Below are 22,648 nucleotides of genomic sequence, written 5' to 3' on the forward strand. Positions count from 1 at the left end.
GTCGTCTGCCAAAGGCGCGGAGAAGGTGGAGTGCGCGGTCGCTGTCGCATCTTAAGCAACTGGACGCTGCGCTACACTTTAAGGTCTCTCGCTCGTTAGCGATGGTGTGTCGCCAGCGTATAATCCAAACCTGTTTACGTTTCGAACACCACCAAGAACTGCAGTCACCTTTGCCGAGCGCGGGATCATTGCATTCAGGAAGTAATTTGGGCTCTGTTTTGTTATTGTTCTGGTTGTGCCGGTCTAGTGGTCTCTCGCACCGATACTGTAGAATATCGTGATAAATGTCTTCCTAATCTTCCCGATTAGTAACGTTGGCATGGCATTTAAGACGGGCTCCAATTTGGGTCGGTTTGCCGAATGGTACCATTCGTTCGATTGAATTTATTTGCGACTGGACTAATGCCCGTACGTCACCTCGTTCACTAAAGCTGATCATAAAATCGTTGATTTGACATAATGTTCGCTTCCCTGCCGTCACTTCCCGTCGCGTTTGCCCATAACACGCGTGTTGCACAAAGACACAAAGGTAGTGTGATTGGGTGAACAAAATTTATTGAATTCGAGAATGGAGCGTCGTGCGAGAACTTTACCATTTCCCAAACGGCACCGGTTGTGCCTGTAAAAGGCTCGATCCGTTCTAATTCTAGCCGCTGCTCGCTGCTCACACCTTATCTCGATGTCGCAAGTGTCGCAGTGCCATATGCATCGACATCGATTGATCTGCAGCTCCCTGCAAGGCTGGTGGCTGGACCAGTTGCTTGTGGAGAAAACGGGCTTGCCGTGGGTTTGTAACACCGTTGACGATCAATTTCAAAGTCGGCACCCGGCGCAGTCTGGTCGGATTGTTTGTGGCACCGATGGGTGCTACAATGTTACACCTTCGAAGGTGCTCCAAGCGCGCTCCGAATCGATGATCAGTGATTGATAAGTCCCGGATTGAGAACGGGAGTCCATTTGCTGGCGGGCAGTTGGAAAAATAGAGTCGTTGAAAAGGAGGCGTGATCGGTAATCAATTGGAGTGATTAAAGATGATTTATCATATGCTCGTTGGTTGATCTTAGAAGCCGTCGGTTGGGAGGGTAAAAGTTGTTTTAGTTCTGTCCACATGGAGCTAGTTTAGCAAAGAGTGCCACTAATGGTGTTCGATTTCTACACACTGCCATTTAACTGTGGCAACGCTAGAAATCGATAGTGATTGATGAACTCAACGTATTTCCTTATTAGAAAAGTCTTATTAAAAAACTGAAAATGGGAGACGGCATTGCAAAATGCTTTGCGTTGAGATTGGAATGCAACATTTTAATTTACACTTTTTAAAGTAATGGTTTTGAATATGATTTTGTAATATTTCAAATTTAGCTATTTTATTTAAATCCCATCTACCGTTTGTGTAAATAAATACGACACAAAATTAAGCCAACACTGAATCGTTTACATTATCTGCAATCAAATAGGTTAAAAGGTTTGACTTACCTTATTGAAGACAAATGGTAATACTAGTGGCAAAAGATAATACAACTCTGTACTTTTGTGTTATCTCGTGTGGCCTTGCGGCTTAAATCCTACCGATTGATCAAAATGCCGGTGTCAAGTAAACAACTTACCTATTTACGAAAAAAAGCCACAAACAACATTAAACACTTAAATACCAGCTCGTGCATCCTGTTCACGCATTCGGTGTACCTTTTATGGAGAAATGTGCCAAACTGCCGACACCCAGTTCACAAAAAACAACAACCTTCCCTCAAGCTTTACGAGCCTCGAGCTACGATAAAAGCTCGCGAAGGATGCGCTGAAAAGGTTGAACGCGTGCAGACTTGTCGGCGTTGTAGGGTTAAGCACATACAACAACAAAAAAAAATCGCACAAAATCCAACACCCGAAACATGCCGTAACCGTTACACGCAGTACACATTATGATGCTGTAGGTCGGCATGCCGTAGAAGGCGAAAGCAAAGCATAGCAAAAAAAAGAAGACAATCCACGCGCTGGTACGATAAGCAAACACACATCACGCAGCGAAAAGCATCGAGCAGCAAGGCTGTGATATATAAAACGGGGTTGGTGCAGAAGCAGCCGGGGCACATCCTGCTGTGGGTAAAGCGATAAAGTTCATGTTCATGTCCTCTGCCGTCTGTTGGTTGAGATGATAAATGGCAATCGCGCGTTGCCACGTATCGCAAGAAAGAATCACCGAGATCGCCGACCGGAACCCGGCCAAGAAGACGCATCAGCTGCGTTACAACACGACACGAACCTTTAGACACACGACGCAAGACAGGGTGGAAAGGGGGAGGTTGAAAGGCAAGCTTAAATCACTTTAAAAGGGGCTCGTGCTTCAAATTTCACTTGCATCTTCGCAAGGGCAGCCGGAGTGCATATGGCAACGCTGCTACGGGGCCAGTGCACCTTGAGGATGGCATTTAATGCTCAGCGTACCGCCACTGCCTTGAATTGATGATCTTTAGACGCCTCGCACCGATCGCGCATTTCCGAGTGGTCGTCCCAGAACGACAACAAAAGGGGGGCACAACCAATGGTGAAATTTAAGGTCCGAGGTCCTCTTTCGTTAACGATCTCCGCCCGAAGTGCTCCAGTTATGGTGGCACTCCGTTTTCCTTCAACTGCTACTTAAAGTTCAACTGCTTGCTGTTCTTTCTTCTTGCGATGCAGTGGAAAATGTCAAAACGGTTTCGGAGGAGCCCTCGGTTACCAAGTGCCGGTGGGCAGTTAGCGATTGTAAAGGTCGTTTGGATAGTTTGAGGTCATCGAGAGTCTACGAAAAGTTCCAGTTAAGATACAAAATAGGTACTATTTTTCTTTCCGAACCATTGCGCTTGTTTTGTGGCTTATCGTACAATTGAATACATGCTGGAAGATCACTCAATGACAATCCCCATAACGTCATCTTCTAACAACGTCCTTTCTCGCCGTTCTTTTCGTAATCAAGTCAAACCCTTGCCAGGAGGTCATTTACCTTTCTAAATCAATTATTTTTGCATAAATTTGTGAACGTTTCGGTGCATTGGGACGAATGTTCCCTTGGTGCCACGTGCCATATACCGTGGGTGCATCATCTTCGTCATAAAGTGAATGTGGAGCAATCCGGTGGCATCCCGCACACCGAAGAACATCTCAGCGACGTTCACTTTACAGAAGTTGTTTACATTTGCCAGTGCGCAGCATGACGCTGGCTAGAACATGTGTCCGCAATCGAAGACACCTTTCCCTTTTCGACATTGAGCGCGCCGGAACGAGATGAGAGGAGACGCGTTTGGCGCGTAATGGCACCTGCTGGCTTTGTGCTAGGATTTGTCGGCTCATCATACGTTATTTTTAGCACGTGCAAGGCACACTGTTGCTGGCGGTGCTAAGCAGAGATGCCTCGATTTAATGAATAGTTTGGTGAAGAATAGCAATTACTTCACCGACAGGGTAAACCTTTTACGCGTCGCTTTTGTACAAGGAAACAGGCACAAGGGGAAGGTTAGTGAAGGTTAGTGAATTGTTAGTGTAAATAATAGACATGAAAGCATGGTTGTTTTTAAGTATTTTTTATTTTTATTTTACATTTTTAATTATTTACATTTTTCTGTTCATTTTTTTCCTCAAACTTCTTTTGCTGTTGCTATCTTCAGCCAGCTGCTTTTCTTACGTTAATTTTCTCCAAATGCTTTTACATTTATTCACCTATCTGGTACTTGATTTTTTCGCTAACCCTAAATGCATGAAATGCGTGTTTCCATACTGTGCTCCTGTTGTTGTGTGTTTGTGCTAAGCCACTTGTGTTTTGTTTTCGCTATTTTTTTTTAATGGAAATGTTGAACATGGCATATTGTGTACAAGTGTGGAGCTCCAGTTTATTTTATTTTTTCATAAATTCAGCAATCCCACCGGATGTAACTCAAACCATTAGTCAGGTTATGAGTAAAAGTCTCGTATGGGTAGTTAAATATCGGTAACAAAAACATCATCTACCATGAGCTAAGGTACTCTTCTCGCTCTAGTTGTTTTGGGGAACAAAATTGGTACAGGAAAGGATTTTTTGTTTCTGATCGCATGATATGGAGCCACTTTCTCTAACGCTGTTTTAGTTTTTCCTCTGTTTGCGTTTGGCCTTTTCCTAACTCTCCCTGCTCTCAGACCCATTAAACCCTATTATTTACGAGCATGTTTGAAGGAACATTGGTGTAGTAAAACTGCTGCTTGGTAGCATCGTAATACTGTAAGTGAAGAAACAAAAGAAAGAAAATAAGAGTTAGCAAAAACATAAACGAATTAAGAGACAGGTACAGGAAATGGGTAAAAATAGGGAGACAAAAAGATGCCTTTGTAGGGCATAATTTATGTTAATGCGTTTATGTCGGCCTTTCTCTGCCTTCTGCCGTCCGGCACAAAGTTCACCGTTGTACACGGTGAAGAGACCACTCCCTAAATGTCAGTTACGTCATGGGGCATCCTTCACGTACTCCCCACGTACATCTGGAGTGCCAATTTGGGAAGAGTTTTTCGCATTTTGGCACCTACCTTTTAGTTTGGAGCTGCGCAGTGTTTGTACGCGTGATTATCTCATATCGGTCAGATGTGAAAACAGTTGTCTTTAACGCGTAACTACAAAACCCGTTCAGAAAACGAAGGAAAAATAGAATCCATAAATTGGAGACCCGCTTAATTATGGGGTCAATGGTGCGTTTATCTTTGTCCTGAGTGGAGAGCTGGAAACTTAAAATGTCATTCAAGGGGGGCGCATAGTCGAAATTCAATTTTGACAACTAGAACTATACGGCTAATTAATGACCACCAATTTGCTTAATGACGTGAAATTAAGCTCATTACAGAGCAATGAGTTCCTGTTGATACTTTTTAGCATGAAATCTTTTTTATTGAATTTTCAGTTTACCTAGTTTGTAGGACCCGTGAGCTGCAGATGAAAAATAGTTGCTCGTTGACTGTTGACAGGAAGCGAGAGATATTTTACCAGCCTTATTGAGGCAAATACCCATACAAAAGGCAAACCAAAAAATAACTACCAATTAAAACGTTGATGCAAAAAAGGCTAGTCGAACTAAATTATGTAATAAACTAAGAATGGGCAAAATGTGTATGACTGTCTTTTTGATACTTTAGAGGCGTTTTTGATCGATTTTTGACAATTACAGAATATGTTCAAATTCATAAAGTAACAGACAGCTAATCCAGTGCCCTTTTGTATTGTAATCACGTCCGAATAATCAACAGACTGGTACGCTTAGCATTCAAACAATCCCTTTCACCTTCAATAGCACATTTCATTTGCCGCGCAATTGTAGTTACACGAGCATAGCTAATTGCTGCGTCCAAAAACGTAAAACAGAAGGGACAGCAAGCGAGAGAGAGAGAGAGAGAGAGAGAAAAAAAACAACAACAAAGTGCTGCTGTATTTGAATTTTGTTTTCACATTTTCATCCGCTCCCGATTTGCTGGGCCCGATCAGGTTCTTGCCCTATTTTAAGACCACCGCCGGGCCATTAGCCAGTACCAAACCGATTTTCTATCTCGGCACGTGACAACGTGAAGAACGCAAAGTGTTTCCAGGCTGTTTTGCTCGCCTCGATCGTTACAACACACCTCCAAGCAGTGTGATTGGGACCGTTCACGACGGTACGCTTTCCATTCGCGTGCCATCGATTGTAGGTGATGGGCTTTCGATGGGATTATGGGTGGGTACGAACGAACAGAGCGCAGAGAGGGTGTGGACGAGATAAAGTGCCGACAACGCCGTGCGAAGAAATGAACCGTGTCCGCTTGCAATTACGTAATTGTAGCTGCTGCGATAATCTTGACCCGATAGGGCTTTCGGGAGTTCGATTTGGTCACGGGTCGATCGGGACGCGTGATTCGATAGAAGGTCCCAATCGGATCCTATCGGCGGGTACGATCGGGTCGCGTACCACGTAAGGAAAGTTAATTAGCAGCACCATTTGATGGTAGTGTTCGATTAATTTGCCTCCGGCCGGTGAGACAGACTACATCACGAAATTATGCTCCCTTAGTGCTACTGCGGAGGCATCGACATAAAGGGAGCGCCCTGTGCGTTCATTACGGGGTCATTTATTAGGTACACTACCCGTTGCAGCATCCGGTCTGAAGAAAGTGAAAAGCAATGGGATTTAAAGAGACAAAAAAAAAGAGCGTCCAGCCATTTGGATTCTCAGGCCACGAGAAGAAAGGGAAGCACCTTATTATTATCCACTTGCCGACTCGTCGTCTGGGCACAGGGTTGGCATGTTCGTTACGGTACCGTGCGAGTCGGTGCCCTCGTGTGTCTAGAGGTCGCACCGGAGGCTGCTGCGACAATCCACGTCCATGGTCGCCCGATGACATAACTTTAACACGAGCGCATAAGCGCAAAAACATCTGGGCCGACTAGAGCGGACCGTATGTGCTTACACTTTCTTTGCAATACAGGTATATCGAGAGGAGTGGCTCGGCCCGAGATCGGTTACATTCAAATGTGGAGCTATCGAAGCGTGGCTAGCGAATAAGCTAGCAAAACGATTCAACTGACACCGGAAAATAAAGGCACAGCCTTTCTAAGACACCAGCCTTTCGCCACTTGTCGTCCCGGGGTTAGTGTATTGACAGGTACTGTAACACCCCTGTTGAGGGGATGAAGAAAAAAACAACTCCGTGTCGCCTAGATAAGCGAACTTTCTCAAGCATTACAGTCAAACTTACCAACCCACGATTTCAAAAGCATAAAACATTTTGAAAGCAGAAAAGAAAGGAGGGATTAGCGAATAAAAAAGACAAAAACGGAAAGTATTTGTCACAACGCGCGAGCGTTTGTTCTTGACATAGCGAAATTACGATGACAACAGACTTAAACGCAACCGCAAGACACGAACCTCACATGAGTGCTGAATAAATGCAACCAAATGCAGCGTATATGAATTCATTAAATTAGAGATACGAGCATTAATCATGCGACACGGTAATCTTAGGCTTCATTTGTTAAAAAAAAAACACACACACACACTACATCACACGCTTGCACTTACCACAATGTACGGCATGTATTTAACCTTCTCGTAGGCCTTGTACTTCTTCAGCTTGGGATTGTACTTTCCGTTGAGCTTATCGTACTTATCGTACTTGCTATGGGCGAGCTGCTGGTCGTAGAGATCGTTGGTAGCGAGCAGCGCTTGCTTGGCCGCTCCGTACGACACTTCCGTGTGCTTCGGTACGACGGCGTAATACTTGAGACCTTTGTTGGGCACGTACTGTACCGCAAGACTTGGCACGACCTGCTGAGGTTGTTGTTGTTGTTGTTGCGGTTGCTGACTGTTTGCTGGGGCTGCGTTGTTAGCACCGGAAGCCAGGGGTTGTTGGTGAGCCTGTGGCTTATCAATGATCTGGCCGGTCGGGGCGGCCGTGGAGAGAGTTTGGGTCGGATTTGCTGGCGGGACGGGTTGAGCATTTCCATTCCGAGACTGATGCTGCTGCTGCTGCTGCTGTTGGGACTGTTTGCGCTGCTCCAGGGTAATGTCATTGTACTTGGGGCGCGATGGTGGTGGTAGAATATACCTTAATTGTGTATGGAATGGAGTAATGATTGGTGAAAACTGCAATATTGAAAGACCATGAGTTACGGTGAAGAGCTTACCTGTAAGGGTTAGGATTCGGGATGTCATCGGATTGATCTTCCCAAACTGGAGCAGGCTCACGGAATGGTGGCTGAGGAACGGGTGCTGGTGTGCTGGTTGGGGGCACTATTGGCCCAGTGTTTGTGTTCCAATCTACCCGTATCGCAGACACACTTATCGCCACGGCCAGTAGAACCAAGGCAGTCGGTTCCGTTTTCTGGAAAAAGTAGAGCGCAAGATAAATATGAAAAATTAAAACATACATTGAAAGTGATGTGTCATGGTGTAATAGTAACAATTTCCTTCCAATAAAGCTGTCATTAATATTCGCGTTTACCTACAACTCTATTCCTAAGCCGTTTCGAGCTACGAAACCAAACCAATAGGCACCCTTCCCTCAAAGTGCACCGATGATAAATGATCACGTATCACTTTCGTGAAGTCTATTTCTGTCGCTTGACCTTTACCGAAAGCACCGCAAAAGGAGCCATACTCGTGAACAAACATACCCTGAAAGGAAAGTCGACACTAAAATAGACTCCGCCGGGCCTCAAACTCTCTCACGGTGGGTCAATAATCGTCCCGGGGGAGAGAAACTGAAATGCCTCAAGCGGTAAATCATTTATCACAATCTGCAGCATCTTAATTTGTGTGGAGCAGTTTGGAGGATGATGGTCATCATTCAAGAGTGGTTTGCTTTTTTTTGAACTCAAACCCCATAGAAAGCCTTGCGTTCAATCCCCTAGCGAGTACCGGTTGGCCATAGTGTGGCCCATCCCGTGTATGGAATGGATGTCGCAATTGTATGCCGTTGAGGATCGATGAAGAAATTATACGATAATATCTTAATGATGATTATCGCTTCTGTTTAACCCAGTTATGATCGAAGCTCGCATCTTACGCAAGGATAGGGGATAGAAGGTGTAGCCTTAGCTAAGTAGCTAAATGAGACTCCAGTCTCCTTCGCTGTCCACAGCTCGCTAGTGACGGTTTGGTGATAAGTCATCAATCAATTACGAGCCAACGCTGAAGTGTTGTTATTAAAACGTATAATAATTCATTTCCCAGTTTTTTCCGTGCAGCGTCTGGAACCGGGTGGACAGGTATGATGTGTATTTTTTCTTGCTCGGCATCATACACCGGATCAAGTGTCGATTCGAACCCGTCTAGCCATTACCGTGTCTCGGCCACTGTACCGGGGAGAAATGCAGACGGCAAAGAAAAACTGCAAGCACGCGTGGGGTGCAGACTGACGAGCGAGTTTTATCAATTACGCCGTAACGCCCATATTTAATGTCAGCATTGCGCAAGTCGTGGAGTGCGGGTCTGGGATTGCTACCAGGAGAACCAAGTGGGGGAGTGAGCATTACATGATAACGCGACTGCTAATGATATGTCATTGGGAAGCTATTTGAATCTTAATATAATCTACAAATAGTTAGCCAAACGAGACGAAAGAGACAGAAGTAAGCTGATATAAGAAGTCATACTCGGGTAATGAGTAATGTGGGCAGAAAGTTGTCTGCCGGCTGTAAATGCATGTTTGAGTGACGATAGGAAGCAAGGTGCATGCCAGACATCGAGAGGGCTAGGGTTTACCTATGATCAAGACTATTTTAAATGGACATTTCCATAGGAATCCATCACACTTGAGTGACGCAGGAGATCATAATAATGAAACGCAATTAGCGATACTGGTTGGAGGTGTTATGATTGAGTGAGTGCGAAGCTTTCACGAAAAAAAAAATCTATGAAATATAAACCCATTTTAATGTGTTTACCAAACTAATAAGATTCTTTAAGGTTGAGCATGCTAAGAAACTTTTGCTATTTTTGCTAAAAAAAGACATGAATAAAGCATTTTCTAAGCAGATCAATTTTAGACTGATATTTGTCTGGTTGAATCAGAATGTACCTGTGGTGGGGAAAAATACATCATGGCAATTGAGTAAAATTCATCTAAACAACCCAACAGCGTGGAAAACGCACCTAAATAAATGCCAGAGTGGTGTAGAATAAAACACATTCTAGTTTGCACTGCACCAACTTGAGCGTCATACATGCTGGATGCGATATGCCCTAGTTCGTACTTGAAAACATTTTCTGATTAAATGTGTGTACATCTGCATTCTTCCCAACCTAACGACAAGAAAAACTAAAACAAAACGTGATCGAACCGATGCAGTATTTTTATGTAAATATTTTGAGTTTTTGTGCATGTTAAGCTGTATAACTCTCAGAACGACCAAATTTTAGTTTATTGTTGACTGCTGACTACTTTTTTCTTGGCCGAAACCCATTTCAATAGCGTTTTACCCCAGAGTTGCACTCCAGCCATCGCTAAGGAATAGACAAATTGCTTGTCCAGTTTTTATTTACATTTCTGGTGGCCTGAATTGAAATTCCAGAATGCAGTATTCAACTGATAGTTTTTGAAATGTACTCCTCGATCCTTATAACAATGATAATGTTTGAATGTTATTAAGAACAAAGAATGTGAGAGTCTAAAAATATGATTTATTTGATTTTTTTTCAAGGTAAAATTTTGCAGACTATTTAAGAATTGAATATTCCTTATCTTGGTAGACAATGCTGTATATTCCGACGAGTATTTACTAGAATTAAAATCATTTCACTTTTCTTTCGATTCTCGATCAATATTTCTCTCGATTTCTAAATGGACCTGGTCAACTTTAACTTGGTATGACTTACTTGAAAAAACATAAAAGTGCATAAAAGTGCCTCGTATTATTCGTTCTAAGAGCCCATGGTCTATAAAACAAATCCAATGCACTTCCTGGCGAACACTCTCCGTACCGTAACCATTGCACTGCCATTCAAACATCGGTCAAATACCGTTTCCTGTGGTGCGCAAATTGGAAGCAAATTCCCCTTCGTTGCACTATTTTGGCATGCGGCAGCGCCGGCTAGTGCAACTGCATAACCAAAGGTAAAAAAGTGGCATATTTTACCATTAGCACCCCCGACAAACAAATGGGAATGTGTGCATTTCTTCATGCAAGTTAATGTGATTGGTGGGTCGGTTTGGTTTTTTGCTTGCTCTGATGCCGACCGACGAAACGCATTTCGCACCGTACGCGCCTTATTTTGATTGCAAATAGAAATTACAGAAAAATCCTCCCTTAACGTTCCAACGAGCCAGCCCTAATGTACTGTACCGACAGAGCATTGTGCGTGTTTATGGGATTTTATATAAAACCGTTCAAACGGTGTTTGAAGAGAAGCAGTTGTGCACAGGTGTCAGTTCAGTGCGGATCCCAAGCGAAAGTGATTTGTGTGGGCAAAGAAAGCGAGTGAAACCAAAGCAACATGAAGCAAGTGCGTAAGAACTGTGATACTAAACCACAAGCCGTGCTCTCCCCGCGCCCATTGTGACCACTGTTCTGTGCTATTGCTTTTGATTCCAGCTATTGATCGGCGCGTGTCTGTTGCTGGCCCTTCAGACGTCCTGGGCGGTGGAACCATCCGCCGAGGTGGAAGCGTCCAGTGAGCAGCACGAGCAGATCGTGCCAAAGATTGCGCAGGATTTTGAGCACCACGAGCCGCACGATTATTACGCGTACCCAAAGTACAAGTTCGAGTACGGTGTGAAGGATCCGCACACGGGCGACCAGAAGAGCCACTGGGAGGAGCGCGACGGTGATGTGGTGAAGGGCGTGTACTCGCTGTACGAACCGGACGGGTCGGAGCGCGTCGTGGTGTACCGGGCGGACAAGCTGCACGGGTTCGAGGCACACGTCAAGCACATCCACCACGCCGCTGGTGGCCACGTGCAGTCGTACAGCCAGGAACCGGAGTACCTGGCCGAGAGCCACGGAGAGCACGGCTACAGCTACAGTAATCAGCACCTGGAGTGAGTGTAATCGTGGGTCAGGCGGGTCTCGTTGCCGGTCCGTGGAATCGATCTCAGAAAAGTGTATCTTTTTCCCTGCTCAATAAATAGTTTCCTTTCCCCACCGATACGGCTCCAGTTTGTGCTCGAAAGAGACACGCCACTGCAATCAGAGGTGGCGATAAATCATAAGGCGTATGCGATGTTCGTGATGAACGGGAATTGTTAATCTAATTTTTAGGCGATTGTTGGTTGGTTGGACGTAAGTTCACAATAATTGAATAATGCTCATCATTTACCACACAATACAACAACAGCCGAAGAGGCACGTCCAAAACACGCCTCGCCATCGTCGAAACTGCCACCCACGAAACGAATTCCCAGCATCAAACACGAAATTGGGAAATCCAAAAGTCTCCAATCTGCACGCTCTCACGTTGCTGGCAGCAGTCTTTGCTAACGGTTTTGTGTTTTTGTTGGATGAGATTGTTGGTGGCACTTTTACATAATTTTTTCCAGCCTGGAGTCCGGCCCACTCATAAGCAGCGAGCGTGTGTGTTTGATCCGCTTGCTCCGGTAACGATGACACGAAGCCCGGGTAATTGTTCTGCTGTCTCCACATCCAGCCCGAGCAGGGAACGGAACGATCGATGTCCCTTTTATGGGATCAAGTTCTCCGATCTGTATGTCTCTGGGACATGGGAGCGAGTAACGCAACGCAAACGAACCACAAAAGCATGGCAAAATTGAAATGTTTGAGCGATTGATTAATGGATCTTTGATTGTCGGTCGCGTCCCGGCGGAGTGTGGGCCGTCGGGCTGCTCCATCCCCGGGCGTTTTCTACTCTTCCAGCAATAATTCGTGTGCGATAATTTCTCCTAGTGGCGTAGTGCAGGGTAACAGGGGGTCTCTCTCTAATGAAGCGTACGAAGTGTGCCACTATACGTGCTTGTATGTGCATGTACCCGGTGGAATGTTTCGGCGAAAGGGAAGGGTTTGATTTTTATCAGCACAAGCACAGACACTCTGATGGTAATGCGATAGCTGGTGCGGAGCGTTTGGTGTGCCCTCTCCATTGCAGTGCAGGCGAAGGAAACGGCGTAACGGCCGACTTGCAGACAAACTCCGAAACCGTTGCGTAAGGGTCAATTAATATTTCAGCGACTGTGGGCTGGGAAAATTGGTTTTTAGGCGAGCGCTGCTCCAGTTAAGTGCCGTGCGCGGGAACCGTCCACCAAACAATTTAGGAAACACATGACGTCTCTACGTACGACGATGATGATTCGCAGCCCGGCAAGCGCGCGCGCGCGTAGAACGCTGTCCCACACACGTTGTCCATACGCATGGGACCGCGAGCTGACGGCTCAATTGATGGCGAGCGCTTTGTGAAAGTACGATCTAATAAAATTCCTCTACGTTTCTCTACTTGATTGGTTGCGTTGCGGCAGGATAATCGGTTCTGCTTGGCTAGTTGAAGGAGGTGATTAAGGGGTTTTTTTTTTTACTTCGAGAAATTGACAGTCCGATTATCTGAGGCTCAAAAAGGGGTGAGGCTTTGCTTATTCTCGCACTTCAAGCAGGCCGGGCCGAGATAAAGTCATTGCAAACGAACGCTTAGCCAATTTTGATTTGATGGAAACTTGTCGCACTAAGGGTGGCAAGTGTGGAAGAGAATGTTATGCAATCGTTGGGGGGGGGGGGACTGAATAAAACTGAAAGAAAAGGCTTGCCTATAGAACAAGTTTAATGCTCTACAAATGTGTAGAAATAATCAATTTCCTTACAAGTTAAAATTACTTGGATGACTGATTCTTTTTATCCAATTTTGAATTAATCACTCCTACGCTTGCCATTCTTAAATTGATGTCAAAGTTTGCGATGAATGCGTTTCAATTACAGTGAGCCTTCTTTTCTATTCATTCGTTTAATCAATGTCCAACCCAGCAACATTGTTCTATCAAACGCTGTCCGTAAAATGTGGTAACTCATGTTTGCATTACTCTGTCGGAAGAGAATTCATTCGTCATTCTGTGGTTTGTACATCGACCTCCACCGACGCTGTTCATCAATCTATGCCCACGAACAAAAAACAAACTAACGTCGCCCACCCGCCTTGGCATGTGGCTAATATCAAGCGAAATAAAAAGAAAGAAACACACCTCCTGCCTTTGGGCTGTGACTTGATTGCCCATGAAAGGACTGTTACGCTTGCAACGCTCAAGAATGTTTGGAGCAGGAATTAGGTTCTCCGCAGCGGACGCAGCCCCGTCATTGGGGAAGCCTTTTTTGAGCCGCTTCAGTGTTCAGGATTGAGGGGTCCATTTTTCGCTTATTCAATTATCTCGCATTGCATCAAGCCTCCGACAGTGCATAGATGGACTGTCAATGTATCGGTGGATGCTGCGCGGTACGGGGCCCGCAATCACGCAATCAAGGTCCGATCGGGCCATGACAGTGCAGCTGTCGTTGTGTTTGGCGTGCGAAGTGTTGTAGGTCGAGCAGGCAATTAATTAAATACACGACTAATGGGAGGCACGAGCTCATCGACATGAACGTGAACATGGAGCGTCGTTTGCAGGAACTCGCTGTACGTCAAAGCCTCCAAAAGCTTTACCTTAATTTCTAGGCATGTTAGTTCCACAAAATACAACACTACAGAACAGTTGGAAAAAAAAATCAACGCATCGCAAAAGTAGTTCAAATTCCACTCCCTTTAGCCCGCATAGCGATCTCACACGGATCGTCATTTTCCGGTCGGATCGATCGGTTCGATTGTGCCCGCGAGCAACAGTTCACCTCCTTCGCGCGTAGATCATAAATCGTTCACAGGATCACCACCGGCGTCACTATCGGTTGCTTTGCACACAAACACGCCTCGGCCGGCTACCGTTTTGCAAGACGGGCAATAAATCTGGGAGAAGCTGGCGGGCGTTATTGATCATGGTAGACCCACCCGAACATAACGATGCCGCCCCCAGCGATCCTTTTTATGTGCGGCCAGCGGTACAATTAGAAAGGATCGAAAGGTGTGTGTGTGTGTGTGTCTGTGTGGTGCTGCTGGCACGCGAATGTAATTAAAGATTGGGTTTGGGAGGTCTCAAAAGTGGAATAGTTATGACAAAGTATTGTAGAGCCAGACGCCCAATCAAAGGTGCAATAAAAATGAATTTAAATCATGTCCCAAACCATGTATATCTTAATCTTAAAATGTCAAAACATTTGCGTAAGCCTATACCCTCTCGCCAAGTTGCTAGTCTAAATGGATCTTCTAGGTAGATAGTATGCTAGTAATAAAAGAAAACACCACGTAAAGGTAATGGCAAAAGGTGCGAAATGGATGCTGCTCGAGCAATCATGACACAATTGCATCACTTCGATCGCATAATTTAATCAAGCGACAGTGATCAATATGTATGTGCCTGACCTTTTCAGACTCAGTACAAACTCAAGCGATACCCACCATTCGACACACCTTCTCATGACGGTCCGGTTTTTGCATTCCTAGCTGACCAAAGTGTGGTGCAAATATTCTTTTCTTTTTTTCTTCGATCAATCAAACGTCATCTGATGTCGTTTCGCAGGTCCTCGAATCATTATCATAATTGAGAGCAAACATTTTGCACCACACGCATCACACCTTCTAATAACTGGCGGAGGTAGGTGGGGTACATTAACGGCACGCCAACCCGAGCTGGGTGTGTTTAACGATCAATGAAGTAGCTTGTGCGCCGGCTTAAAAGCTGGCCGAGCATTTTAAGAGCAAGCATTTGAGAGGGTCTGCAGCAACATTGTTGTTATTATCTTCATCAGGTTTGAAGCGGGCAGAGTTGGATGCATTTTTTTGTCGATCGTGATAAAGAGCGCTGTACTCCAGCTGCTGATGTAGCGACTGGTTTGAAGCTATATGTGTGGGCTTTGCGGTTTAATTAGCTCATAATGAATATAATTTATTTTCGTTTCGTAAGTGCGCGTGCCGGGGGTTTTCGTGTAATGTTACGAGCTAGGATCAAATTCTGTTTAATTTATTACACCCACACGGACGCACACACACACACACGCAGCGACAGCAGAGAGACACATTACAGAGCTGCATCAGACACGCTCACGACTCGACCTAAGTCGCAGTTCAAGATCAAGGTCAACGCCGTCAACAGTCCGTGTTGAAACGGAACCGTAAACGATCGAGCGCTGGCTCAATTAACTGTCGAATCGGTCGTGTGTTTGAGAGAGTGTGAGCCGGTTTGCTCTTGACAAACCGACGGCGGATGATCACATCCATTGCAGATTCTTCCGTCCGGTGTGTGGGGATGAGCTTTATGCTGACTCGAACCGTTGTGTGTTGCTTCCGCGCCGTTCCACCTTGAAGATGAGCATCGACACGGAAGAGAGCTCGTGATTTAAGCGAGGACACAAGCGACGAACCTCTCACGGTGAAGCTGTGAAGGGAGCAGTGTTTATGGTGGAGCAATAAAGATGCTTTAGACAAAAAAGTAGAGAAGACGTATTTTAATGTCCCACACAAGCCGCTACGGTAAAGAGGGGGAGAAAATGGCAGTTTTCCAACCCGCTGTTTATCGCCTCTATGATTCACCGGTGTAGCGAAACTACTTGGGAAATAAAAAGAGCTCACTTGAAAGGCAATAAAAGATTGACTTCAACTCGATGCGCACCAACGGCAACCACTTCCAGCCCGCTGACGTATGACGGTAAACACAAGCTACTTAATGAAACAATCGGCACTTGTAATCATACAGGTGAGAACGAACGCTGTACGTTCAACCGCTGACTGTCTCGCCAAACGCTCTAACACTTCATGTTGTTCCGGAAAGTGTGTGTTTGCCGTGAGAGCTTCTCGAACTCGACGGCGTATTTTTTGCTACCCGTTACGTCAGGTGGAGGAGCAGTCTACCCATTTGCTGCGGAACGCATGATTTGATGCTTCGCTTCGTTTCGATAGAATTATTACGACGGCAGATTACGGACCCCCGGCTCGGACGGGCGATTCGCAAATCGCACGGTTTGCATTCCATTGGAACTAAATAGCAATTTGCATGCTGCGTCGTACAACTGCGAGTTATGAAGCCTTTATTTAGTGGATTATTCGATTCGAGTTGTGTGTGTGTGTGTGTGTGTGTGTGTGTGTGTGTGTGTGTGTGTGTGTGTGTGTGTGTGTGTGTGTGTGTGTGTGTGTGTGTGTGTGTGTGTGTGTGTGTGTGTGTGTGTGTGGGTGTGTGTGTGTGTGTGTGTGTGTGTGTGTGTCGGCGTAGGATACGGAAAAAAGCGTGGCTCTGCCGTGCACTTCACAATGCGATTGTAGGAGGAAAGATGTAACATCAATAACAGTTATGACATGCGCTGTGTTAATGTGCTGATTGTGCTGTTTGGATAGAACTTACCACCCAAAAATGATGATTCCGCCGCATGGTGTGTGTTGTATGCTTGCTGGAACGAGTTGAGGGCTGTTGCTGGTGCTGGATAAATCACTAACAATTTTGATTTTTTATTTTTAAACGATCGTTGAGTGCTGCTTCTTTCGTTACTGGAAATAATTCAAAGTTATATCACACTCATCATGCTTTGTACACATTCATTATGGAATAAATCGTTCCATTTTAATGCATGCAATCGTTTATTTCGCGTTTTTATTGTCACTTGGCAAACATTTTCACTCCATCTTATTCAATGATCATTCATTCCACTCGTACCTTAATTGTGCTTGCGGTGCCATTGAGGTATGTTATTTTATTTGCCGGCAAACAAAACAAAACACACGAAAGTCACGTGCAATTCATAAAAGGAACTGCATGTCCCGCAAACGAAAAATAAAGGCTACCGTGCAAACAATGCTCCACCCATGCAAAATACGAAACCTCACGAACGTCGAAAAAAAAAGAACAGACTTATTCAAAAACCTCCAAAACATAAAACGAACCCTTTTCTCCACACAAATCTTACCCACATATTTCCTTATACCGTCGTGCCGGAGGCGGGGGTTGGTGCACGTAATAAATTATGCATGGAAATGGCGAAGAAATATGCGCACCTTCCAGCCGCCCGCTCGATCAGCCGCTTTCTTTTATGTTCTTTCGTGCGAGCTTTATGTGCACGGTCCGCGGTACGGCGTGGCGTGTGCATGTAACGCATCGATCCCCACCCGAACGTTGGACGAAACGTTTATGCAGAATGCTTTCTTCGGCCACCTCGGTTTGGGTTCCTTCAGGGGACGAGCTTTAAAAGGGCTCTTACGAGGCTGATAGTGTGTGATTTCGTAAACGAAATGGTGCCGTTTTTGCTTTGAAATTGAAAGTCACAGGAAGGAGGAAGGTAAGATGGTGGTGTGTGACTGGATAGGATTGAAGTAAGCGAGTAAGTGTTTACTCGCAGCGTCACAATGTTAATTGGATATTGACGTTATCAGCTGTTAGCATGAGTGTTGTTTATTGGCAAAAGTAATGCTTAATTAATGGTGCAATGCGGTTGCAGTTCATGGAGGGATTTTAATATTTGTGTTTTCATTTTTATTAACATAATTATGAAGCATTCAAATGGCACCAAAAGTCAAGTCAAGAATATAATTATTTTTTAGCACTGATTAATTGACAGCAGATTGCATTAAATAGGATTTAAGACAAAACTACAATTAAACGTCATTGCTACAACAGTTACGGTACACAAGAAAAGTTATTCACAATTATTGTTTAAATCAAATGGACGTTTCCTTATTTTTCACCACATAATCAATATTTAACAAATCTTATCTTGAAAAACCCTACATAACATAAATTATTCACAGCTGTATCGATAAGGAGTAAAACAAATTCAACCATTGCTTGCCTACTTTTCCCTCCTAGCCCGTATCAATGCATTCGACAGCAGCTGCCGGCCAACAGCTCGCGGATCGTCGATCGCCTGTCCGTGGCTGGAAATAAGTCAACCCCCTTCCCCCAGTGCTCTTTCATTTGCCCTCCAACTGTCCCATGCTTGTGCAATCGTATCGCCCGACGCGACGCGCCCAGTGAAGGAACGCGCTGTGACCCGGGCACTGGCCCCCGTCGGTGCAACTCGAAAGTGTTTGCTTTTCCTTCGGCAATGGGTGAGTTTTGTTTGACTGCAAAATTGGCCTCAAACGAAAGCCGAACATCAATGCGGGGTGGCATTGGCGAGACACCATGAGACCGACCGAGGGGTGGGACAGTGCGAGCATGGTTTAACGCAATAAATAGAAGAAACCGTCGCTACACTCTCGTAAATTATCGACAAACGTGTGGCTGAATGTGTGCCCGTGTGTGTGCACATTCTGGTTTGGGGGATTGCAGCAGCATCGATACCGTGCCGGCATGTGAATTTTAATTCGATATCGGGCAAAGGATTTGCATAAAAACCAACCCAAGCGCATAGAAAGCGCGGTACAGGAGGAGCTTCAACCGAGCAGGGCAGTGGAATGGGGAAGGAAAAAAAAGTCACACTAGCAGGTCGATGCGTCCTACACGTCCGTGGCGCTTGCGTCAGAGCTGCTTGCCAGCCGGAGGGGAAAGGGATCGGGAAAAACTCGAACGACGACGCAAGCGCAGCCATACGCACCATAGGTGCAGGCCGGCGGCGGGATACCACGAACAAATCGCTTTGCTTGCTTGGCCCGTTTGCGCCGCCCGATAATGGAGCACCGATAGGCTGGAAGCTGTTTGCATGATAAACAGCCTGAGCGCTTGGGTACGGGTCGGTCCCCAGACCGGGTCAGTCGGGCAGTGGGCTGGATGCGACAACAACGCAGCCCGATAGACGTCGTGTGGAGCGATGGAACGATTTGAGTGTGTGTTTGTGCGGCGAATCGCTAATTGTGGAGTAATTATTGTAATGAGCTTCACTGCATGACACTGTGTCAATGTTTTTGGGCACTACGATCCGTCTGTGAAAACCTTCAGCTTTTTGCAAAGATATAGTTGAAGACTTTTGTCTGGTATGCCTCACGCATTGATGTAACATAAGCTATTGATGGTATTAGATAAGACGAAAAAGATTGAAAATATGCTTTTTCAATTCCAATGCATACAAATTCACGGAAAAGGTTTGATTTACGACAAAAATGCGATTCAAAATTTTATATTACTCTAAATTAATTATAGCATTGTATTGTGTTTTGTAGAACACACTTTAAAATTACATAAACACAACAAAATTCAATAGCAGTATTGTAAAAATCTTTTATGGATTTTTGAGTTTTTGATGATAATATGTAAAATTTAGAACTTTTTACAGTTTAAACGATTGACCAACAATATTGTAGCTATACCTATACTCAAATAGGTAGGCAAACCAACATCTTACTACTTGAGTTAGTAAATCATTGGGTTAGTGTATAAGTTGTTATAAAAAAGATTAAAAATGCGAAAAAAAAAATACAAAAATTCATTAAAAAGCTATCGCTGATACATGCTTTGAATATTATAATAAAAGCTTCTTTTAAATTCAGTAGCAACGTTTATGATTCACAATCCCACACGGGTCGGTTTTTAAATATCGATGTCAATTAGGCAGTAAACAAGCTAACACTCCATAAAGCTTTCAGCTCTCAAAGCAATACCTGTCATTAATAATCATCATATTCTAGTTCTAGCAGCGCTCTGTCGCAGACTGCAATGGAAAAGGAGAGTACTACTGCTTTAAATTAATTCACAGCCTACAGGGAAAAATGATCGACCACGCTTCACTGGATCGCTACATTCTACGGCTTTGCATCTTAATACCATCTACTTTCCATTTCAGTTCGATCTACCGTTGACGTAACGAAACCTTCTCGTAGACATCTCATTTCCACTTCCATTTCGGCCCCATTTTTTAAGGAAAAAAAACTAGATCTAGTAGGCTTAAGTCGATCGCGGCATCGAGGCATCCAGAAACCGGCTATACGACTCTTCCGTATCGCATCACCTGCACCCCCGGCGGCACCAAAGCCGTTCTAGATTCTTTGCCCAAGAAGCTCACCACAAAGCGACAGCCCAGAACACGACACACGATCGCCGCAAAAACGGGGATGGTCAACCGAGCATTCTGTTCTCGGTCATTATTTTGATTCAAGGCTAGCTCGCGATTGGCAATCGTCCATCTCCTCCGGGTGTGGAAGGAGCTCCGGACCTGGACATGAATTGGAGGACGCGATGAGGCGTCCTCGACCCAAGGATTGTTTGCCATCGCCGTAGGAATCTGCCGACTTGTGATTAGCTCTCCGCTAGTAACCGGTTTTCCGCAATGGAAGATACAGGAAGTACGGCAGCGACGTCCTGGCCTGAAGCACGGTGCACGGGCGAATGTATAATTCATAGCAATCACTTTGACCCCCACTCGCTGATCTTCCTGGATCCGAGCCGAGTGACCGGCCTCGAATACTGGAGCGAATCTGCACTGCAGGAGAGGTGTGAGTAAAACTGCGAGACAGTGTCGTTTGTCTATAAACACTTCAAAGCTGAGGACACAGACCGATCTTTGCACTGAATGGAGCAGAATAGTTGTTTCTTTTATGGCGTATTTTGTTTTGTTTTTTCAACTCCGAACAAGTAAACAGCACACGCACAATTGTCAACGTCGGACGGATGGCCACCGTGCCTTATCTGGGCACAGAACAGTTGCACATAAACCGGAGAGGTCAGTAGTGTACGAAAAATCCCACACGATCACACATTCCTCACCCCACACGCACGCATCGTGGATCACAACGCAATCAATTGTCATTTGAACGCCTGCGACCCACACGAACGCTGACGTGCTGCATTGTTCCATTGCGTCGGATGACTAATGAGAATGTTGGCGCTTGTTTTGTTCTTTTCCGCCGGAAGCGAGACAATCGGCAAGAAATCATCGTTCGCAGTACGTTAGCTGAACTTCATTATCACGTCGCAAGACAGGCATAGGCGTTGTGTCACAGCACGATACAATCAACCGTCATTAAGCACATGGTCACTCTTTTGCACATTTGATTTGCGATCATGCACACTTTGATAGAATGTTAGATAGAAGACTGCGTAGACATTCTCACTGCACACACAAAAAACTATTAACAAAATACGTTTGAATTCATTCGAACTGTTTCAATTTGCACCGCACGTCGTTTCCCTCGAGGAGACTTCAATCAACCACCAAGACACGAACCCCAAAGGCACAACGTCACCCTAATCTAGCACTTACGAGCGCTTGGCTTCTCCCGTAGCATGCGAACGGTCCGAGATAGACGCCGGAAAGCCGAAAGCAGCGCGTGATAACCCCGTTGACGACGAAAATCGTACTAAAAGTTTCAAAAGCCAGCGAAAACGTATTAAAGTTTTGTTGTCGCCATTTTTTGCCACCGCACGGGGTTTCAGCTCTCGCTTTCGCTCTCGCGGGAGCTCTCCTTCCTTCCAGCATGCGATGTTGGACGACGGCATCCCCCACTGCTTGCGAGTGTGCGCACTCAGCGCCCCGGACGGAAGGGGGTTTTGAGGGAGATCAGTGAGTGATCTCATCCGCTCTCTCTCAGTTTTTCCATTCCGGGCTGGTAGAACTCACCCCGTGCAGCTCAGAGACCGGCACAATTTTTCCAATCTCGTAAGGTTTCCTATCGCTCTCTGAGGGAGAGTTGTTTTTTTTTTTTTTGTTGTAGCGTTATGTCATATTTGTTTACGTTTTGTTTGCTCCATAGAATGGGGGGATGTTTTTCTCACTCTTGATCTCGCTCTCTCTCTCTCACTTCTCAGCTTCTCATGCGTGAGCATTGGTGAGTTACTACTCGACGGGGAAGGTGTGTGTCTTGTTTTGACAAACATTGAATGAAAATCGTCAAATAAATGCGTGATAGCGTATTTAAATTATGATGGTTAGCACTGAAACAAACAACTTGTTTAAGAGTGAAGCAAATGCTACAGGAGTTATTGAGTAATTCACCCGCAATGTATGTTATCTTTCACGACTAACGTGGCCTTTCTTATCAATTACACAGCAAGGCTTAGAGAAATAGCATATGTGGGTATCGTTATCTCGGTATGTTTCAAATGTATTACAGCATTATACGTGGCGTTAAGAGCAAAGTTGTTGCCACACAATTATAAGGCCTATTTAGATTACTTCTAAAACTCAATTTAGTTCTGAAGGACGGCGCCCGTATACATATTCAAACGACGTGCAGCATGGGGTAAGAGG

General features: G+C 45.1%; 2 protein-coding genes across 2 annotated transcripts; one reads left to right on the forward strand and one right to left on the reverse strand.

Moving 5' to 3' along the window:
• Positions 1-3,574: 3,574 nt before the first annotated feature.
• On the reverse strand, positions 3,575-21,768 carry LOC121593321 (tyrosine-protein phosphatase non-receptor type 23). The gene is made up of 5 exons (XM_041915576.1): positions 21,662-21,768; positions 16,879-17,021; positions 7,649-7,845; positions 7,044-7,569; positions 3,575-4,226 (listed from the first exon to the last, which is right to left on the reverse strand). Exons 2-5 carry the CDS (start codon positions 16,903-16,905, stop codon positions 4,152-4,154), a joined length of 825 nt encoding a protein of 274 aa, XP_041771510.1. The 5' UTR covers positions 16,906-17,021; positions 21,662-21,768; the 3' UTR covers positions 3,575-4,151.
• LOC121593322 (cuticle protein 19-like) lies at positions 10,809-11,715 on the forward strand. Its single transcript, XM_041915577.1, has 2 exons — positions 10,809-10,967; positions 11,057-11,715. The coding sequence occupies exons 1-2, from the start codon at positions 10,959-10,961 to the stop codon at positions 11,504-11,506; spliced, it is 459 nt and encodes a 152-aa protein (XP_041771511.1). The 5' UTR covers positions 10,809-10,958; the 3' UTR covers positions 11,507-11,715.
• Positions 21,769-22,648: the final 880 nt, after the last annotated feature.

The sequence above is a fragment of the Anopheles merus genome, chromosome 2L (genome assembly GCF_017562075.2).
Source record: "Anopheles merus strain MAF chromosome 2L, AmerM5.1, whole genome shotgun sequence".
Taxonomy (NCBI): Eukaryota; Metazoa; Arthropoda; class Insecta; order Diptera; family Culicidae; genus Anopheles; species Anopheles merus.

What these genes read in the sequence shown, in the direction of transcription:
- LOC121593321 (XM_041915576.1), bottom strand. Translation starts at nt 16,905, where the DNA reads ATGCGGCGGAATCATCATTTTTGGGTG. An exon ending in GGAATCATCATTTTTGGGTG is followed by an intron (nt 7,846 to 16,878) that starts GTAAGTTCTATC and finishes TACTTTTTCCAG; the next exon opens with AAAACGGAACCGACTGCCTT. An exon ending in CCGAATCCTAACCCTTACAG is followed by an intron (nt 7,570 to 7,648) that starts GTAAGCTCTTCA and finishes TACACAATTAAG; the next exon opens with GTATATTCTACCACCACCAT.